This window comes from Nansenia antarctica (genome assembly GCF_963989245.1).
Source record: "Nansenia antarctica genome assembly, contig: SUPER_18_unloc_1, whole genome shotgun sequence".
In the NCBI taxonomy this organism is placed as follows: Eukaryota; Metazoa; Chordata; class Actinopteri; order Argentiniformes; family Microstomatidae; genus Nansenia; species Nansenia antarctica.
This window is the reverse complement of record NW_027663467.1, coordinates 444,927-465,000: the sequence shown is the minus strand read 5'-3', so window position 1 is coordinate 465,000 and position 20,074 is coordinate 444,927. Positions and strand designations below refer to the sequence as shown.

At 45.4% G+C, this 20,074-nt stretch overlaps 1 protein-coding gene across 1 annotated transcript in view; it reads right to left on the bottom strand.

The window, feature by feature from the left end:
* LOC308173709 (eukaryotic translation initiation factor 4 gamma 3-like) overlaps positions 1 to 5,163 on the bottom strand; it is a gene marked incomplete at both ends in the record, with an annotated part of 32,462 nt that extends 27,299 nt beyond the window's left edge. Inside the window, 3 exons of the mRNA XM_080550787.1 lie at positions 1,928 to 2,037; positions 2,762 to 3,296; positions 4,828 to 5,163. Coding sequence (XP_080406913.1) covers positions 1,928 to 2,037; positions 2,762 to 3,296; positions 4,828 to 5,163 — 981 coding nt within the window. The remainder of the gene's footprint in view (positions 1 to 1,927; positions 2,038 to 2,761; positions 3,297 to 4,827) is intronic.
* Between the last annotated feature and the right edge of the window lie 14,911 nt (positions 5,164 to 20,074).

The following is a 20,074-nucleotide window of genomic DNA, read 5'->3' as shown; positions in this document are numbered from 1 at the left end:
GCCCCCGACCCAGCCCCCGACCCAGCCCCCGACCCAGCCCCCGACCCAGCCCCCGACCCAGCCCCCGACCCAGCCCCCGACCCAGCCCCCGACCCTGTCACAGCCCCCGACCCAGCCCCCGACCCAGCCCCCGACCCAGCCCCCGACCCTGTCACCCCCCCCATCCCCCTGTCACCCCCCACAGCCCCCGACCCTCTCCTCCCCTCTCCAATGTACCGCACCCCTGGCAACAGTAGCCCCCACTCCCCCTGACACCCCAGCAGCACCCCAGCAGCAACTGCCTCCCCTTACCAACACCAGGAGCCAGGGAGCATGCTTCACACCTGGAGACACCGGTACTCACAGCTTTATAACATCTGAGCAGGTGAGAAGGCAGCTTTCCAGGGTGAATGTGAACAAGTCCAGAGGTCCAGACAACATCAACCCCAGGGTTCTGAAGGTGTGTGCTGGAGAGCTGGCGGACACATTCCAACATCTCTTCAGTCTATCTCTAAGACTGAGGAGGGTGCCACAGCTCTGGAAGACCTCTTGCATCGTCCCAGTGCCAAAGAAGGGACGGCCCAGCACCCCAAACGACTACAGACCTGTCGCCCTGACACCACAGGTCATGAAGATCCTGGAGAGGCTAGTGCTGCAACACCTTAAGCCCCAGGTGAAGGACTTCCTGGACCCCCGGCAGTTTGCATACCAGGAGAGCATGGGGGTGGAGGACGCCATCATTTACATGCTGCACAGGGCCTACACACACCTGGAGAGGCCACAGAGCATGGTGAGGACCATGTTCTTCGACTTCTCCAGTGCATTTAACACTATCAAGCCATCACTGCTGGCTGACAAACTAGCAGTGATGTGTGTGGAGGACTCCCTGACGGCTTGGATCCACAACTACCTCACAGACAGGCGTCAGTATGTGAGACTGCAGGGCTGTCAGTCTGAGGTGGTGGTGTGCAACACCGGTGCCCCCCAGGGAACTGTTCTGTCACCCTTTCTCTTCACCCTCTATACCTCCGACTTCCAGTTTAGCTCCGACCAGTGCCACCTGCAGAAGTTTTCGGATGACTCCTCTATCGTCGGTTACATCACAGACGACAGGGATGAGGAGTACAGGGCCCTGGTGGAGAGCTTCGTGCAGTGGTGCGACACCAACTACCTTTTGCTTAACACCAGCAAAACAAAGGAGTTGGTGGTGGATTTTAGGAGGAAGAGAAGGACCCCAGCCCCCATCACCATCAAGGGGGTGGAAGTCGAGAGGGTGGACTCCTACAGGTACCTGGGAGTACAAATTAATAACAAACTGGACTGGACTGACAACACCGAGGCTCTTCTCAGGAAAGGGCAGAGCAGACTGTTTTTCCTGAGAAGGCTGAGGTCTTTCGGTGTCTGCAACAAGCTGCTGCAAATGTTTTACCAGTCGGTGGTTGCCAGCGTTCTGTTCTTCGCCGTGGCCTGCTGGGGTGGAAACATCTGTGCCAGGGATGCTGCGAAGCTAAACAAACTGGTGAAGAAGGCCAGCTCTGTGGTGGGGACCGGGCTGGACAGCCTAGAGGTGGTGGCAGAACAGAGGATGGGGAAAAAACTGGCGGCCATGCTGGCCAATCCCTCCCACCCGATGTACTGCGAGCTGGCAGGTATGAGGAGCAAGTTCAGCCACAGATTTGTTCTCCCCCGTCAAAGTACAAAAAGATTTGGACAGTCCTTTATTCCAGCTGCACTCCGACTCTACAACCAGGCCCTGCAGGGTGGGGGAGACCTGGAGATGGAACTTTTGGAACTTTTTACTTATTGAGCCTGCACTGTTTTATGTTTTTTATTGAATGTTTTTCTGTTTTCTGTACTGAATGTTTTCTGCCCTAACTGAGCTGTTTGACAACAAAATTTCCCCATTGGGGACAATAAAGGTTTTCAATCAATCAAAAAAAAAAACTACGTCACTGATCTGAGGCAGTCCCTCTGGCTTCTGCACGCAGGCGGGCGTGAACTGGAAGCCCAGCAGGAAGTCCCGGTTGTACTGGCGCTTCCCATTGGCCTCGGCCAGATCTAGACCAATCAGGGAGTGAGGGAGAGGGAGAGAGAGAGAGAGAGGGAGAGAGGGAGAGAGAGGGGGAGAGGGAGACAGAGAGAGGGAGAGGGAAAGAGGGAGAGAAAGAGAGGGAGAAAAAGAAGGAGAGGTGAGGTGAGGAAAACTAGTTAGGTACAGAATGATAGAAGTCTAACTCTAAATTAAGACATTCATTCAAATCAGTACAAACAAGACAATTCCACAACCTTCACAGTGATCAAGGTCATGTGGAAACAGTAGGGGAGGGGCGAGGAGTTTACGCTCATGCCAATAGCTGTATAATCTGTATAATTAACCCGTCTCATTAACCCTTTTAGACCTAATTATATATTCATATTTTCATATGTGCATTTGATTGGCTATTATTAAATGATAGCATAATGTATCACAACGGCCAACATCACAATTACAATCTGACAAACAACAATTTCAGGCTGTCCACTTAAAATTGTACAATACTGTTCCTATAGACCATCTTAAAAGTCATACTACTGAAACTATTAAAACAACCTCTCGACTAAGACTCCATTAAAAAAAACTTTCAACAACCCTTCCCTCCCTCCTTCCCTCTTCCCTCCTTCCCTCCCTCCCTCCATCCCTCCCTCCCTCCATCCACCCATCCCTCACTCCCTCCACCCCTCCTTCCCTCCATCCTCCCATCCATCCCTCCTTCCCTCCCTCCCTCCCTCCCTCCCTCCATACCTGTAGTGGGACTCTTCCTAGAGAGGCTGTGTGTCTGGGGCTCGGGGGGGCTCTTGCCCTCGGCTGAGACGGGCGCCTCCGGCCCCGCTCTGAGGGGGGCCTCTTTAGTGTCTGAGGGCCCGGGGGCCCTGGCCGCCTCGCTGGCCTCCGCTGTGGCCTGCACGAGTGGCGGAAGGCCAGGGGGAGGGGCCGGCCCGGCGGCGGGGGTGGGGCTGGCGGCCGGCGTGACGGCGGGCACCGCGGCAACAGGTGCCACAGGGGTCGCGGTTGCGGCCATCTCAGGGACCACCGCCGTGTCCGTGGTCTTTTCCGAGTCTTTTCGCTCTCTGGAGGCCTGAGCTGAGGCCTGGGGCTGGGGTGACGGTGACGGAGGCTGGGGGGAGGGCTCCCGGGCCCGGGGCGGGGGCGGGGAGGGGTCCAGCTCAGACCCGGCGTCTACAAGGCCGTTCAGAGCCTTCGGGGCCAGGGAAGCCGGGGAAGCTGAGGCCAAGCTGCGTGGCGCTTCTGGAAGAGGCTCTGCGTCCGTGTTTGGAGTCTGTGGAGGAGGAGGGGGGGGGGGAAAGGGGCTTGGAACTAGGAAACTAACTAGGAGGATTTCTTACTCAGCAACTCTGAGAATTCCAGAGTACCCCACTACCCCCTTCTTGGAGCGAATGAACTCAGAATGGGCCAATAGGGAGCCCTGTGTGAGATCCTACGCTAAACTCGGTGAGAAGCTCCAGCAGTTTCCGAGGAGCAATTAAATGCACCATAATATCCAGCCCTGCTAGAGCCCTGCCAGCTCACTCAGCGCAGACGGCCGAGGCTGGCTTCCTCAGAGGCCGACTGCCTGGGAAGATTTAATGCAGCAGTTCATGCAGTAAATGTGAACAAATGAGAACGCCTGGCTCATAGCACTGGCTAACTGTACCTCCACGAAACGGCGACTATGCAAAGTACAGATTCAGATTCATTACGTTCGTAGTTTTTACAGCTCAACATATAACAGAATGAATGGATGAGAAATAATAATATTTCTGGATGCTGCATAGAGGAGAAACAAAGCATTAACTAGACCAGTGTTTTTCAACCACTGTGCCGCGGCACACTAGTGTGCCGTGAGAGATCATCAGATGTGCCGTGGGAAATTATCAAATTCCACTTAATTGGTCCTGAAAAATTAAGGCACCAAAAAAAAAAAAATATTCATACAGCTCTCATATGGTTGCGCAGGTGGCGGTAGCGCGGTTAATAGCTTAATCTGACGTTGTTGATTTTTATATATTTAGAGAGAATTAGAGATGCGGGCAGACAAGTGACAACCAGGGTTCGAGTTATGTGGGAGCCAATGGGAGCTGAGCTCCCATAAGGAAGGTCTGAGCTCCCATGAAAGCAGTAAAATCATACATCTGTGGGGGTCGCTAATAATACATTACCACAACCATTATTTGATCAAAAATGTCAATGTAATGAGGATTATTTATATTTATTTATATGATAAATATTCTAAAATAAACACGTTTTCCAAAAGAACTACGCGCACCAGCATTAATCTCCTGTGAATGACAGTATGCCTTTGACTGCCTGCACTTTACCACCAAGACACTATGGGGCGCAGTAGAATATTGTGCAACAGCAGAATATGATCGTTGAGAGCTTGCGAACTTGAAAACACGATTATTGAGAAGAAAACATTCAGTAGCTAGCTATCATACCGCCCCAAAAAAGGCCACTGCTGCCGACCGAGTCGACAAGCCTGGAAAGTTTCGGGTTTTCAACCAAGAAACCAAACTTGAATTCAGCTGCACCTGTTATGACACCTAACGTTGAAACTGTTGAAATAGCAGAGCTCAAACAAAACCAAGTGCTTCCGAAGAAAGTAGCAGAACTCACCTCCAGTATGTATAAGGAGACAGCTAGCTAGTTCGTTCAGGGCAGCCCATACTGTCGCTAAAGAAAGGATGCCTTATACAAAACTGAATCCAATTATGAAACTTAATGAGATGAATGGCGCGACAGTTGGCCCCTGCTCACCGATCCGATCATTCATGTGCCCAGATTGTAGAGCACATTGCACAAGATCTTACCTCCCAGATGAGGACAGTGGGTGAGTCTTCGTCTGGTTGGCTGGGGGTGAGGGCCGCTCTCTTGGCTGCATCACCGCTCTCTTGGCTGCTGCGGAGAGAGGAAATGTCCTGCTCCAGCCTTGACTGTACAGCTAGGAGGTCCATGCTCTCCTTAGCCAGGGAGGAGGCCTCTTTGCCAAGCTCTTCCAGCTTGGTAGACAGACACTCTTTTTCTCCAGCCAAGTCCCCCTTTGCCTGGTCTCTCTGCTTCAGTTCAGACTTCAAGACCTTAACCTCTGCATTCAAGGCTTTTATTTCCTGTGCAGCATTGTTAAGGCTGGAAGACATCTCATCCATGGCCTTGTCTCCAGTGAGAGATTGTTGAGTAAAGTCCTGTACTTTGGCTTGCAGTTGGACTTTCTCGTCAAGCAGACCCTGTTTGAAAAAAACATAGCCACACAGAAAATGCTGAAATGAAGATGAATATTAGGACCATAATTTGCTGGTTGTTAATTGTAACATAAACATGAACATTTATGATTACTGCTAGGGCAATTGAAGGGACGAGCTGGGTTCCAACATTCATAAACATTTTCTCACACCCATCCTGACCAAAGGCACATTTTCTTACACACATCCAAAATATGTAGTAGAAGGAAGCAGGGTGAGCAACCTTAATAAAATATGTGCAATGACATTTGTAGTATAAAGTGTATGTACAGTGCCTATAGAAAGGCTACACCCTCTTTGAACATTTTCATCTTTTTTTGCCCCAGCGGCTGGAATCGAAATACATTAAATTAGGATTTCTTTCACACTGATCTACACAGCCTACTGGACACTTACAAAGTGAAGTAAAGACCTGTTTGCAAAGGTCTACACCCCCCTTGCTGTGGCGCTCCTAAAATTAGCTAAAATGCAAACATTTATTCAACAATTTATTCAGATGAATTGAGTCCATCTGAGTGCAAGGATAATAGTTCATGTGATATCGGAATGAATATCATTGTCCTTGTAGGGTCCCCGATTTTAATAGAAAACAATTACACACTGTGTAGATTAGGATGTCACTACCAACTCAGCAAATTTCTCAACTTTCTCTTGACCCCTGATCAAGTGACAAGCACACCCATAACATGATGCAGCTACCACTATTCTTCACATGGGACAAGGTGCACCAGTGTGCTGGGTTTGCAATAAACGTAATGCTTTGTAGTAAAGCCAAAGAAACACATTTCTAGCATCACTTGAATTCATTGTTGCAAACACAATTATTGATTTGCATTTGAGCCACAGCGAGGGGGGTCTTTTACAAACAGGTATTTTTTTTTTTTTTTTTTATAAATTACTACTACAAATATTTAGAATTTGTATTTCTGTATTGCTGTCTAGATCAGTGAAACAAAGACAATAAAATCAGATTCCAGGCTCTGAGGCATGTCTATAGCCACTGTCTATAGCCACTACATGTGGGAATCACAGTTTGCATTACAACAATCAAACATTACTTAACAGCACAAAACATGGCCATTGCAGTGTTTCCTCAAGGATTTTTAGTGGCGGAGCGCTAATTTTTCGCGCGCGGTGCGCACTGGCGCTCAAAACAAAGACGTCATTTCAACAAAAACTAGAGGGTGGCAACAATTATAATTTCTTAAATAGCGGTTAAGTCATTAAAGCCGAGCAGGTGATTTTATATAGAAGGTGATCAAATACCAATATATCCTACAGCTGCAGCGGAACATGCGGAAGGCGCATTACACACACACACACACACACACACACACACACACACACACACACACACACACACACAGAGAAAGATCAATACGAAGTAGGCCTACATGAGAGTACACGCACAAAACCGGCTAACGTTACTCATTAACTGTTTACACAAGTAAAATCACAGTGTGACAGTCAGATGGAGCATTCGGTAAACAACAACAGCAAGGTAATGCTATCAGTTGAGTTAAAGAAAACCAACTCTTACCTTTGAGGACACCAACATGAGCCCTGCTTACCCGTACCTCCGCCGTTCTGTTCGTGGTGATTTTAGAGGCAATAGATTATTTTTGCCCTGCGCATATTGCTATGAATAGTTCGAAGCTAGGTGCTTGCACGTTAGGTGCGAGAATGCTCGGTTAACCCATTAGCGGGAACATTATTTGTTTCACAAAATAGGCTGATTTAGTTGACCATGAACATCAGAGACATACATTACGAATGTTCATTTAAAATACTCTATACTGAGCACTGGTATAAGAACATGAACCAGAGAACAGCAGTAAATGCAATAACCCACAGTCGTCGCTGATGATGTTGCATTTTCGATTAGGATACGGGATTAAAGGCACCGGCGACGGGCTAAAAGAGAAATCCAAATGTCCCGCTAAATTCGGACCAATCACAAAACTGTTTTGAAAGCGCGTCGCCTCGCGCCGCGCGCCTGTTGAGAGCGATTCAGTCTCGATTGCAGTGCGAACACAAACGACGAGGTTAATTGCAACATTGTAACATATTGTAACTAACTACGCCCTAAATCGTAACGAAATGTAGGTCTGGAAGCGGCCTAAATCTAGCTTCAATCTGCTTTTTTTCTGTTCTCCGGTCATAATAACTCAAGCCTGAATCAAAGTGGACTGTCTGAATCAATTAGTGGCGGAGGAAATTCATTCGTGGCGGCCCGCCACGAATAAATGCATATAGAGGAAACACTGCATTGGTGGATATTTGGTACTAAAAGGCAGCACCTCCACAGAATCTGTGATTCTAATACACTGGAGACAAACAATATGATGCTATGATAAGTTGGTGCTTACCCGGGCCTTCTCCTTATAAGATTGCAAGTCAGATACCAGCCTCTCCAGCTCCTGGGTTTTCTCCCTGGAGATGCTCAGTTCCTGCCTCGTCTTGTTAGCCTGACCCTGAAGCTCCTGTGCATGGCACTCTGAGGCCTCAGACAGGGCCTTCTCCTGAGAGGCCTCAAGCTCCTTGGCCTGGGTCTCACACTGCTGCACATGCTTTTCCTATACAATGCATAAGAAGAGAGACATTTTAACTAATTACATCACCAATTGTTAGGAAAGGGACAGGGAGGGAGAGAATGATCAGGAAAAGGTCTGGTCAAGTCCCTATAATTTATGTGTTATAGGTTAATATGTGGCAGCACTCAAGAAAAGGCATTTCTAATAACATTCAAAGCCATTTCGGTAGTCTTCACCAACCTCTTATTGTCCCTGACTTTCAATGTTTTATCCAGATCATCACTCACCAGGTCAACAATTTTCTTCTGCAGGCTGTTTAGCTGACCCTGATGTTTGTCTGTGATCTCCTTCAGCTCCTGGTCCTTCCGGCCCAGTTCCTGCTGTTGTTGCTCTTCAGAACGTGCCATCCATTCCTTCTCCTCTGCCAGTTGGGTCTGTAACTCCTCTAACTGCCTAGGAAAAGGAGGGGGAGAGGGGGATAACTAAACTACTACTACAAACTAGAGGCTCATTCTATGGAACAGTTTTAAAGAATGATAGACTGAATATTGATCATATCGATGGCCGAAACGCAAAACCTCCTATCTGCAAAATGTTCTGATTTGCGGTTTTCACTTTAAATTAAAGTAAAGGCCGATTTAAAGTTCTGCGTCGAATTTACGTGCGTAGCTTACGTAATCTACGTAAGGGGTCTCGCACTTTACACTTCTGCGTAGGCCACGCTGCAATTACACCGTCACATCGCTAGGTGGCAGTGTGTTTTCTATGCCCCTGTGCTGTGCCTCTTCCGGTTAGGAACACAACGGAGCTCAAAGCTCAAAGCGGCAAAATAGCGATCTTTTTGTTGTTATGCTTGTTGTAAATAAAAGTTCTATGATGCATTGAAATGACACTAAACTAAGATAATACGATGGTTATCATAATTTTTCAAATCTTTATTAATGAGTAATTACAGAAAAAGTAAATGACATTTCTGTCATGGCTTCCGCATTTTGGCCGACGAGAGAGTCGGAATCATGTGCTACCAAGCGGACCAATCACAGAGCTTATGGTTGCGTAGAAACTGACGCGTTCTTAAATTTTTGGAGATGTGCGCGTCAAGCCTCTCCGTAGGCAAGGCGGGCCCACGCGAGCCGACGCAAGGCTACGGCGTCGATTTTACGCAGAAGTTTAAATCGGCCTTCAGGCTGCACATGATAAGTCTGTCTGTGAAAAAGTGAATTTTGCAGATAGGAGGTCTGAAGTGTTGAAAAACCCACTCAATATAACAAATAACAGTTTTAGAATCACTAAATACTTATAATTTGTGAATTGGATTCACTGTATCGCCTGCCGTCCTGTTCCTAGGCTACTGGGTTAGAGATACATGGCTTTTAAACAAACATGTTTTAAAATGTTCATGTTCAAAAGCAAGGACTGTGTGATCATCTAATTATGTGTAGTTATGTTGATGTTCTATCAGCGTGTTCTGATGTGCTAAACATGCAGTTACATGTCAGTATAGCGATGTTTTCTTTTTAGCTGCTAGGTAGCTCAACGAGATGATACCAACATTCAAATAAGCAAATCTTCTTCAACTATTTTTCAATGTATGACACATCCTTTGAAAGCTTACAATCTGCACTTTCATAATCTCTGAACTGAAAAATTACCTTGCCCTACTTGGGGACTTTTTCACCAGACCATGTCACATATGGAGACAAAATTAACCTCAGTAAGACCTGATAAACCAAGCTAGAAATATGGTGAGACCTACTTTAATATAACAACTATCACATGCTTTATGAGCAACATCTTACTATTTGAGATGAGCATTAAAACTACAGTACAAGTACAAGATGAGTAATTTGTGAATATGTTGTATTCTGTTCAGCAAGCAATGTAAAGACACTTCAACATCACCCAAGATTATACAACTGTAATTTCTTAAATAACACTAAAGGCAAGTCAGGTATCAACATTTGTAAGATAAAAATTAACGTTTCATTGTTCTACAACAGAGCAAATAACATTTGGATTGGCATGTTTGAGGACACACCTCTGCTGAAAATGCAATGTACGAGAGACTTCATCAGAACATTTTTGGGCTGTTAAAGGCATGTACCTTTCTTTTTGAGTGAGGTCTTCATTTATTTTGGTGAGCTGTTCTGAGCGATCACCTGTTGACTTCATCATGTCTGAGATGTCACTTTTGAGTTGGGCCTTGTCCTTTGTGATCTGATCAAGTTTCTCATCCCCAGCCTTTAGCTTCCTCTCCAGGCCTGAATGTGAGAAACACAATTAAATCTACTAGTCAGTCCCTGAACAAGAACACACGCCGTTTTGTTACAACATACACATATTTCCCACACAATGGACATGTCAGTAAAGACAACTTTCCCACACAATGGACATAAACACAACTTTATCACCAAGGAGAGCAATAATGGTGATATTTTGTGATTTTTTTTTATCATCACGTGTCCCCTTTTTAACCAGGCATATTCACACTTACACCGGTGTTTTATGGAATGAAAAATAACCCATAAGGAAGACAATTCATTGGAATTTACTCACACTTTACTCAACTAGAACAAAAAAACAATGTCACATAAATGGTGACTTGTACTGTGTGTGTGCTGTACATTAAACACCACAATTCTGGCCAAAGCTCTGACCTGCAAGTTGGCTCCTTAGAGCCTCTGATTCATCGGAGAGAGATGTGCATTGCTCCTCCTTTTTGCCAAGCTTCTCAAGCAACTCTGAAAGAAGGAGTTGAATTCAGATTACTTCATGTATCTACAAGTAAGATCTGTCAAACAAAAAGGGTATGAAAGATCAAGCCAAGTAAATACATTTACCTTGCATAGTTTGTGTTGATTTAATCTTCTCATCTGTGCTTTCTTCCAGTTTTTGTTTCTGAGGAAATAAAAAAAGTTATTAGTATGTGTGTGCATGCTGGAATGTGTTGTTCTAAGACACACCTCAAAATTACTCACAATTCATAATGAGACATCCAAGTTATGCTTATACTAAAGACTGAAATTATGGTTTATCCATGATGATATAATAAGTCAAAACCTCTATAGGCATCTAGCCTCTTGAAGAATGTGTCACCACCATGTGATGAATCTGTGTAGCACAACATTGCATTCTTTGTAGCATTCACTAGCATGCTGATGATGCTATGCTCTTCCTTACCTGAGCTTACCTTAAGTCCTATCCCAACAGTCATGCCACCCATGCCCAACCCCTGGCTCCTCACCACCCTTCTGTAGGCCCCATAACTCACCAGCTCCTGCTCCAAGGAGCTCTTTTCCTGCTGAACAGAGGTCAGGCTGTGCTGCACAGAGAGAAGCTTCTGCTGCTGTCCTTCCAACTCAGAGCTTAACTCGTTGAACTATAGCACAGGCCAGATGGCACAGGCCAGATGGTGACACCATGCATGGACATGGAGGACATTTTGAAGAAAACAAAATGACAATAAGTAAACAAAATAAATATGGAGGAAAGGGTAATAATGAATAAAAATAAATTCAAGTAAGGAATTTGATGAAAGGGATAAGCTATAACAGATAGTATCATACAGATGTATTCCATGATCAATTGGCAAATGTGTTAGTTATAACATATGGGATTGGATATACATTTGGAGATTGAAATGGTGATTGACAATGGGAAGATGGATGTAGGCCCACCTTGACGCCCTGTGAGCGGGCCTGGCTCTGGGCCTCCTCCAGCTGGGTCCTCAGGCTCTGGAGCTCTAAGTTACCTTGAGTTTCCTGGGAATTCAGGGCCTCCATAGCTGCCACCTGCTCTTGGGCCTCTCTGGCTCTGTCCTGGACCTGCTGGACTAACTTTGCTTCGTTGTCTTCCAGCTCCTTTACTTTCATCTCAGCAGCATGCAGTTTGCCCAGCACATCCTCCATCTCCACCAGGTGCTGCTCCTCAGCACTCTCCACACTGGTCCGCAGAGACTCATCCAGATGCTCCTTCTCTTCTGACACAATCAGCAGCTGTGATTTTAGCTCCTCTGTCTCCTGTGCCAAGACTGCAGCCCCTGCCCTGTGCCTGGCCCCTGCCTCCTCCAGCGCTAACTTGTGGTCCACCTTCAGCCTCTCCAAGGCACTCTTGGTCTCTACTAGCTCTGTCGCCTGGGCACCTTCCCCTTTGCTGAAGGACACCTTCAACCCCTCCATTGCTTGTTGGTGAGAGGCAATGGCAGATTCCAGCTTAGAGCGCCACAACTCTATGATGTCTGCATTTTCCTTCTCACCTTGGCTCAGGCGCATTCGCAACTGCTCGTTGTCACCGGAGAGCCTCCCGGATGAAGCCTGAAGCTGGGCCTGTGCTTCACGGTGGGCTTTCTCTTCAGCCCCCATCCTCTCCTTTAGCTCAGTCAGCTCACCCTGTTGATTGGCTTCCTGAGAGGCCAGCTGAGCTCTTAGTGTGATCACCTCCTCAAGAAGAGGTGAGGCAGTGGAGTCAGCACCCTCAGAGACCTGTTGGGACTCCAGACGCAACCGCAAGTCAGCCACTTCCCTTGTCCGCAGAGAGAGGTCCCTCTCCAGCTCCATAATGCGGGACTTCTCGGACACCGTGGCAACCTATAGGACAGGACAACTCTGGCTCAAAAAGAGTGTGTTCTGTATACACTTGCAAGACAAGGTAACTGCTGAATATCCCTGGCATCGCGCAAGTCTTTGAGGAAGGGTCTGTATTGAGTTTAAATAGGGCCCTATTCAAACACGTGGCAGAGAGGTCCATCATAGCAGTAGTATAAGTACATCAAATGACACTCTAATCCCACATTTGTAATAGGATGCCTGTTCCTAATGTATTGTGCTGCCCTCTAGTGGATATAGTTTGGTGGTACCAAAGTTCAAAACACCAGAGGTGTGCTGTGTGAGAACTGATATTATCAGTTCTCACACAGCACACCTCTGGTGTTTTGAACTTCACCCCCCAGGAGCTGCAGTGTCTCCTGGTTTTCATACTTCGAATTAGATCTGGAAACCCAGACGTGTACACTCTCAGTGATTCATTACATCAATTGAAAAAAGAAAACCAGCAGAGACTGTGGCCCTTAAGGATTGCAGTTGAATGCCCTTACCATATTGGTTGTGATACACCTAAGGGAGGAACACATTGGCTAGGAATAGGAGCAGGAGAAAGACTTGCAAGAGATGGGGAACCCCAGATAAGCAGGCTGGGAGGGTCAGGTGTCTGAGACACAGGATAACTGGGAACAAGGGGGGGTTGGGGATAGGGAAACTGACTGGCTACTCAGCAGCACCAGCATCGGGGCTTAAAGTGGGGGAAAATGCTGCGCCTGAAACTTTTTCTTGGGGAGGGGGGTCACAGTTTGAGATATTGGGAGAGCGGGTACAGAAGACAGCTTCTTGTCTCAATGTTTAAATGCATTAATACTATTTTATAGTCAATACAAAATATATGTCTCAATGTTAAAATGCATTAATACTGTTTTATACTCAATACAAAATAAACGTAATGCTTTGTACTACTAACATACATACACCTAGACTAGAGACTGTCATCATTCTCTCCTAGTGGGAGATCTTACCTCACAGATGAGGACAGTGGGTGAGTCTTCGTCTGGTTGACCGAGGTCTGGGTTTCCCACAGGGTGGGTCAGGACACACGCCTCAGTCACTGGCAGATCCTCCACGGTCAGGACTAGTAATATCAAACATGATTATGTTTATTGGTAGGGTTTCTAGAATGTTCTACAGGCTATATAGGTGGTTCACAACAACACACAAGTGTTGTAATCATTTCTGAACTAATAAATGCACTCTATTATAGTGGGTTGATGTTATGTACTGTAATGTGATTTGTAAAATTCGAGCCATGCTTGCCGTAGCTAAATTACCGTCCAACTTTGTCCACTCGGTGGACTAGAAGGAATAATGACATTGACATTTCATGAGCTTAGAATGATAAGGTTCTATCCAGTGGCGTACCGAAAATCCCGGGGGCCCCCCGCAAGGTGGCGGCGGGGGCCCTTTCGCAACGGAGGTTTAAAAAAACGTGCGTTTTTTAGAGTCCGATGCGTTATTGACGTTGTGAAATTTCGCAATATGCACTCTACATTCTAAATGCTTGACTTAGCAAAAGGTACAAGTGAGAGCAATAGCCTATGACTAAAACCAAATGGTAGACCACATCAGTATCATAACATAAGTATCATCATCAGTAACATCAGTAGCTGAATGATGTACCTGTATGATGCACTGGCAGTCTGTGACTGTGAACCTGGCCGGACCCTGCCCTTCTGCCTGAGTTTGAGTATGATGCTGCCCAAATAAATGTTATTGTTTAGTGCTGTACGCTTTCGTGGTATTATATTGTGTGAATTCTCATCTGTATGTTGTTTTTAGAGAATCTACCACCACCTAAAGAATGCTTATTGTACTTGTATCCATGTTGAGAGTGAATGACACAGGGACAGACAATCAGGCAGCAAGGTGCACCGAAGCGAACTGACGCTGAACCCCTCATATAGGGCTTTCACACCGGCAAAGAACAGTGCCGGTTCGCGTTCGCATGCCAGCTGCAGTAACACTGGCCTCCACAGTGGTGCTGCTAGCAACAGGTGCATCAACGACGTTTGTCCCTGACCCAGTGCTAATCGCATCCCTACCCGTTAGTCTCAGAAGCTGCATTGGGTAAAAGAAAAGACGACATTTTTCGAAGTTTCAAAAAACAAAAACAAAAAAACATTTTTCGAAGTTTCAAAAACAAACAAAAAAAAATCATTTTTCGCCACTGGTTCTATCTCCGTTTAAGGTAGTTTAGAGATATTGAGCATCAACGTTTTTACATTCCATTATGTTTTGTGAGATGTTTTATTAATTACTAACTAAAACATGGCATGTTGTTGTATATCCACTGGCTAAATGTAACCTTACCTTCCTCCTCAGTGATAACAGGGGCCTCTTGAGAGCCCCAGGTCTTACAGATGTAGTATGAACCAGCAGCGGCTCCTACCAGGCCAGCCGCGATGACAAATTCGCGTCTTCTCAGCTGGTTTAGAACAAAACTCATCTTTTAATTAATCGTCTCTTGTCTCTTGTTTAGCTTCTTACATCTCCTACTGTCAGAAGGCTACTGAAGTGAAAGACTGTCTGAAACGGCTTTGCTATGTCACCTATGATGTCACAATGTACAGATCTATGTTAGAATTATTAGGTTCTATCTCCATTTTTGGTCATTATTATTATTATTTTTTACATAATCTGATCCATTAGGTGTTTATTAATGCCTGTGTGGTGTTATTTTTAAAATGTTTATTTTTTTGGGTTAGTAATTAATAAAATACAAAGGTTCCATCTCACAAAACATAAACCGAGTTGGAGTTATAAGCAGGGGTGCACATAACTGGTGCGCCAGTGCGCATGCGTCGCCAAAATGCATGCTGCGCGGCAGATCAGCCGCATGAAGGCGCTGTTGCGCACCAAAAAAAAAAAAAAAATTGATCACAAAAAAACCATCCTCTACCATGGTTGACATTGAGGACAGTGATAATTTACAGCAGTCAAGAGAGCAGTGATGATGACGATTAAGCTTGTAGCAGAAATAAATGCTTAGGCTGTAACTTTTTGTTGAAAAGTTGATTTCAGTGTTTACAGAACAGAGCAGTGCTTAAAGAGATGTCCGTTTATTTCAGTGTGTTTAAAGAACAGACATTCAGTTAGTGCTTAAAGAGATGTCAGTTGATTTCATTGTGTTTAAAGGAGTCTGACAGACTTTCATGCTTAAAGAGCAGTCATTTGATTTTGCATTTGTTTATTTTGTTTTGCACACAATCATTTGTTCGTTCATCTTTATTTATGAATAAATGTCGTTTTGCTAATATAAGTTATCCATGTATCCCTTTTTCATCCATCCTGTGGGACGGGTCGTGACTCGCGAGCTCGGGGAGCACCAAGCAGCATCCCTAGGTGCTCCTCTGAGCACTGGCCCCAAAAAGTTATGTGCACCCCTGGTTATAAGGTTCTATCTCCAGTAGATTCAGTAGTGTTTGACAGCTCTCTCTCTAAGAGAAACTAAATCATACATCTTTGGGGGTCGCTAATAATACATTACCACAACCATTATTTGATTAAAAATGTCAATGTAATGAGTATTATTTATATTTATTTATATGATAAATATTCTAAAATAAACACGTTATCCAAAACAACGACGCGCACCATTAATCTCCTGTGAATGACAGTAGGCCTGTAAGGGTCTCTCTCTCTCTCTCTCTCTCTCTCTCTCTCTCTCTCTCTCTCTCTCTCTCTCTCTCTCTCTCTCTCTCTCTCTCTCTCTCTCTCTCTCTCTCTCTCTCTCTCTCTCTCACACTGCGTCTCCGTGCGGCTAGGTGGTGGGCCGAATGCGTTTATCGCGAAGTTGATCTTTTTCCATCTACAGAGTAAACGATCTCTTACATATGATATTAAGTAATTCATTTATTTGTTTGCAGCTGATTTTCACAAACTTGTTTTTTAATAGTCTGTCTGCTCAGGCACATCGCTGGTCGCTCTAGTTGATAAACCAATCAGAATTCGAGTACGGCTTCATTAGGACCCCGAAATGTAAACACTGGCTGTTAACCCTAGCAACTGACTGGATGTTAACCCTAGCAACCGCGGACAATATTATTATTATTAGTATTAGTATTAGTATTATTATTATGTGTACATTGTTCTCTACAGTGGGTGATTCTTCACACTGCAGAAAGCCAAATTACCAAGTTACATTCCAGATGTGCCAGCTAATATTGGCTACCATAGACAATGCTATATAATAATAATAATAACTTTATTTGTATAGCGCTTTTCCTGCAAACGTTGCAGCTCAAAGTGCTTTAATCATTATATAATCTTAATTTAATTATTTTGTAACTTAAATGCAATATTAAAAGCATGGGTTTTTATAATCTTAATTTAATGATTTAGTAAAGATGGGTTTTTAGTCTTGACTTGAACATATTATCTGAGGTTGCATCCCTAATGTATATGCAGTATGCCAACATACGAAACATTGAAAGAGCCCACAAGAGAAGGGAAAAATCAGTACAGGAGGCTGCAGGTTTTTTATAGCAATATAAGTTATTTATAAGAACAAGATGATATAAACAAGCTAAGATATGACATGAACAAGATATGAACAAGGTATCAATGGGTCAGGGTCAGCCCTGCCAGGTCAGGTCCAGAAGATGTGCAGTGCAGTCCAGGGCTGAGCATCTGGGGTTACCTGGGTAAACAGATTAGGAGAGTTTTAAATAAACTAGGCTATAACTTTGGAAGCATTACTACTTTTACTATTGTTGTGGGAACAGTGAGGAAGATAGACATTGGGGAAATGCTGGTCTATAGTCTGGGACCCTTTTCTGCAGCAATTGCGAACATAGATGGCTCTCTTGTGAAAACTGACAAAGCCAAATTAATGCACTTTCTAGAAGGATCAGTAAATCCACCAGCCACAGTTGAAATCCCTGATGGCTCAACCTGGGTGTGGGATGCAATGGCACTAGTACAGGCTATGAAACCCCAAGATATATTTGGAAGATTTGCCAACAGTGCACTAATGTACCTGATCAACACAGCCAAAGTGAGTAAATCTAAAGTGGTGTAAATCTAAAGTGGTGCATTTTGTCCCTGACACCTACAAAACACTGAGTATAAAGAACGCAGAACGAGGTCGACGAGCAACAAAAGGATGTCAGTTGACAACAATATATTCAGCTGACCAGAAGACACCAAGACAATGGTCCAAGTTCTTGGCTTGTGGCCAAAACAAAGAAAATCTACAACAGTTTCTTTTTGAGACATGGTCCAGGAAAGACCAAATTCAAGACATCACTTTGATTGTTGGACATGGGTCTGAGTGTCATGTGATCAGAGTCAACAGCAGTGGCACAGAACTTGAGGTTTTACCACTGCTCACACTGTTCTCAATACAGGAGGAGGCAGACACCCGGCTGTTGCTTCACTGTGCACATGCCTCACAGTATAGCTCACATGTTGTGATCAGCAGTCCTGACACAGATGTGTTTGTACTGGCTATCGCTTTCTGTAAGGAAATAGGAGCAAACCTGTACTTCCACACAGGGAAAGGGACAAACAAACGCACCATACACGTACAGAGAATACACAGCCATCTTGGAGATGAAGTCTCTGATGCGCTAATTGGATTTCACTGTTTCACCGGCTGTGATACAGTGAGTGCACTGCACGGCAATGGAAAAGTGAAGGCCGTAAAAACACTCCTGTCCAACAAAGAGCATTGTGCTACTTTCCAAAAGTTGGGAACAGCTTTTCAACTGCCAACAGAGCTTTATGAGGAAATTGAGGCATTTACATGCGACCTCTACGACCACAAAGGCTGTAGGGATGTAAATGTAGCTAGGTGTCAAATGTTTAAGAGTGGGAAGTGCAATGACCGAAGTCTACCACCAAATAAGGATGCCTTGCACAAACATACTCAGCGGGCAAACCACCAGGCAGCCATATACAGGAGGTCCCTTGAGAGCCAGCCAGACACCCCTCCGCCAATGAGCCATGGCTGGAAGATAGAGGGAGATTTCTTTGAGATTGACTGGATGTCACTTTCCCCAGCCCCAGTCGCAGTTTTAGAGCTTGTATACTGCTCCTGCAAAAAAACAAAATGTGTGAAAGGGAGATGCACATGCAGATCTAACAACCTACCATGTACAGACATGTGTCTGTGTTTGCACTGCGAAAACACAATAGTGTTATAAATGTTCTCTAACACTTGAATCTTTGTCTAGTCTCGTCAATTATAGGCAAGGCAAGTGAAGATACACTTAGTCTGGGTTTTGTCTTACCAGCTCACCTCGTAAAAGTTAGACGATTGACAATATCAAAAACATGCTTGCACACAAGTTAATGTTACTGGTCCCAATTTGGCACAATTATTACTGAAATAATTGAGAATAGAGACATTGTTGACATACGTAAACTAGCTGTTGTAGCCTTTAAAGTTAAATAACTAGCTTGTTAATGAATTAGCTTCACAATCGCGGGTGACGTTAGTTCGGATTCTTCACTAAAATAGCATATAGAACATGTTTGTATTGACACAACATGACATGGACTTGTTCATTAATATGTGATATGAATTAGTATGACATGCAAATCTTACCTGAAACATGACTTGACAGTAAAGTTATCCGAAACAACTTCTCGTCTTTCCAGATAATAATTGTTTACTTCCTAGTTCCGTATTTTGAAGGAATATCATTGGCAGACGTCAAGTCAGGTGACGCTTTAACGGGTTTTGATTGGTTAGCGGCATAGTAGCCCCAAGCATTCTCCTTATTAACTTATGGATCGTAAGTTTACTTTTCATAAAACGTCGATCGAAAATCGGCTGCCAACCGACGGAAACATGTTCCAAAAAAAACTATTTAGCTTATATGAAAAAATCAACTAGTCTGTAGTTGTAGATCGATCATTTCACAAACGAAAGCAGATAGACAGCTTCGGCCCACCGCCTAGGCAGGTACTTCCTGCCCTTCTCATCTCTCGAGGGAACAAACACACACAGGTTAAATAGACCAGTGGGATAACGAGTCTGATCACTGACACCTGTCCGATAGCCTACTCCCCCCCCCTGCACGGGAGAGGAAATCGGCCACGACCATCTGCGCCCCCGGCCTATGAACCACCGTGAAGTTGAAGGGCTGCAACGCGAGGTACCACCGGGTGATCCTCACGTTGGTACTTGGTATCCTTCATGCGGTGGAGCCACTGTAGGGGAGCATGGTCGGAGTAGAGGGTGAACGAGCGCCCCCAGCAGGTAGTACCGGAGGGCGCCGACCGCCCACCGAATGGCCAGACACTCCTTCTCCACCGTGCTGTACCTGCCCTCCCGCTCCGACAACTTTCGGCTCAGGTACAGCACCGGACGGTCGGCTCCCTCCACCTGCTGGGTCAGCACCGCTCCCAGCCCCCTATCCGACGCGTCTGTCTGCAGAGAAAAAGGAATGTTAAAGTTAGGAGCATACAAGACTGTCTCCCCACAGAGGGCGTTCTTAATCCTGCCGAACGCTACTTGGCACAGCTCACTCCATTGGACCGGATCCGGGGCCCCCTTCCGGGTGAGGTCGGTCAGGGGGCTGGCCAGCTCCGAAAACCCCGGCACAAACTGCCGGTAGTAGCTGGCCAGTCCCAGGAACCGCCTCACGTCCTTCCGGGTCCTGGGTCGCGGGGCGGCAGCGATCGCAGTGGTTTTGTCCACCTGCGGTCGCACCTCTCCACCGCCCAGGATGTACC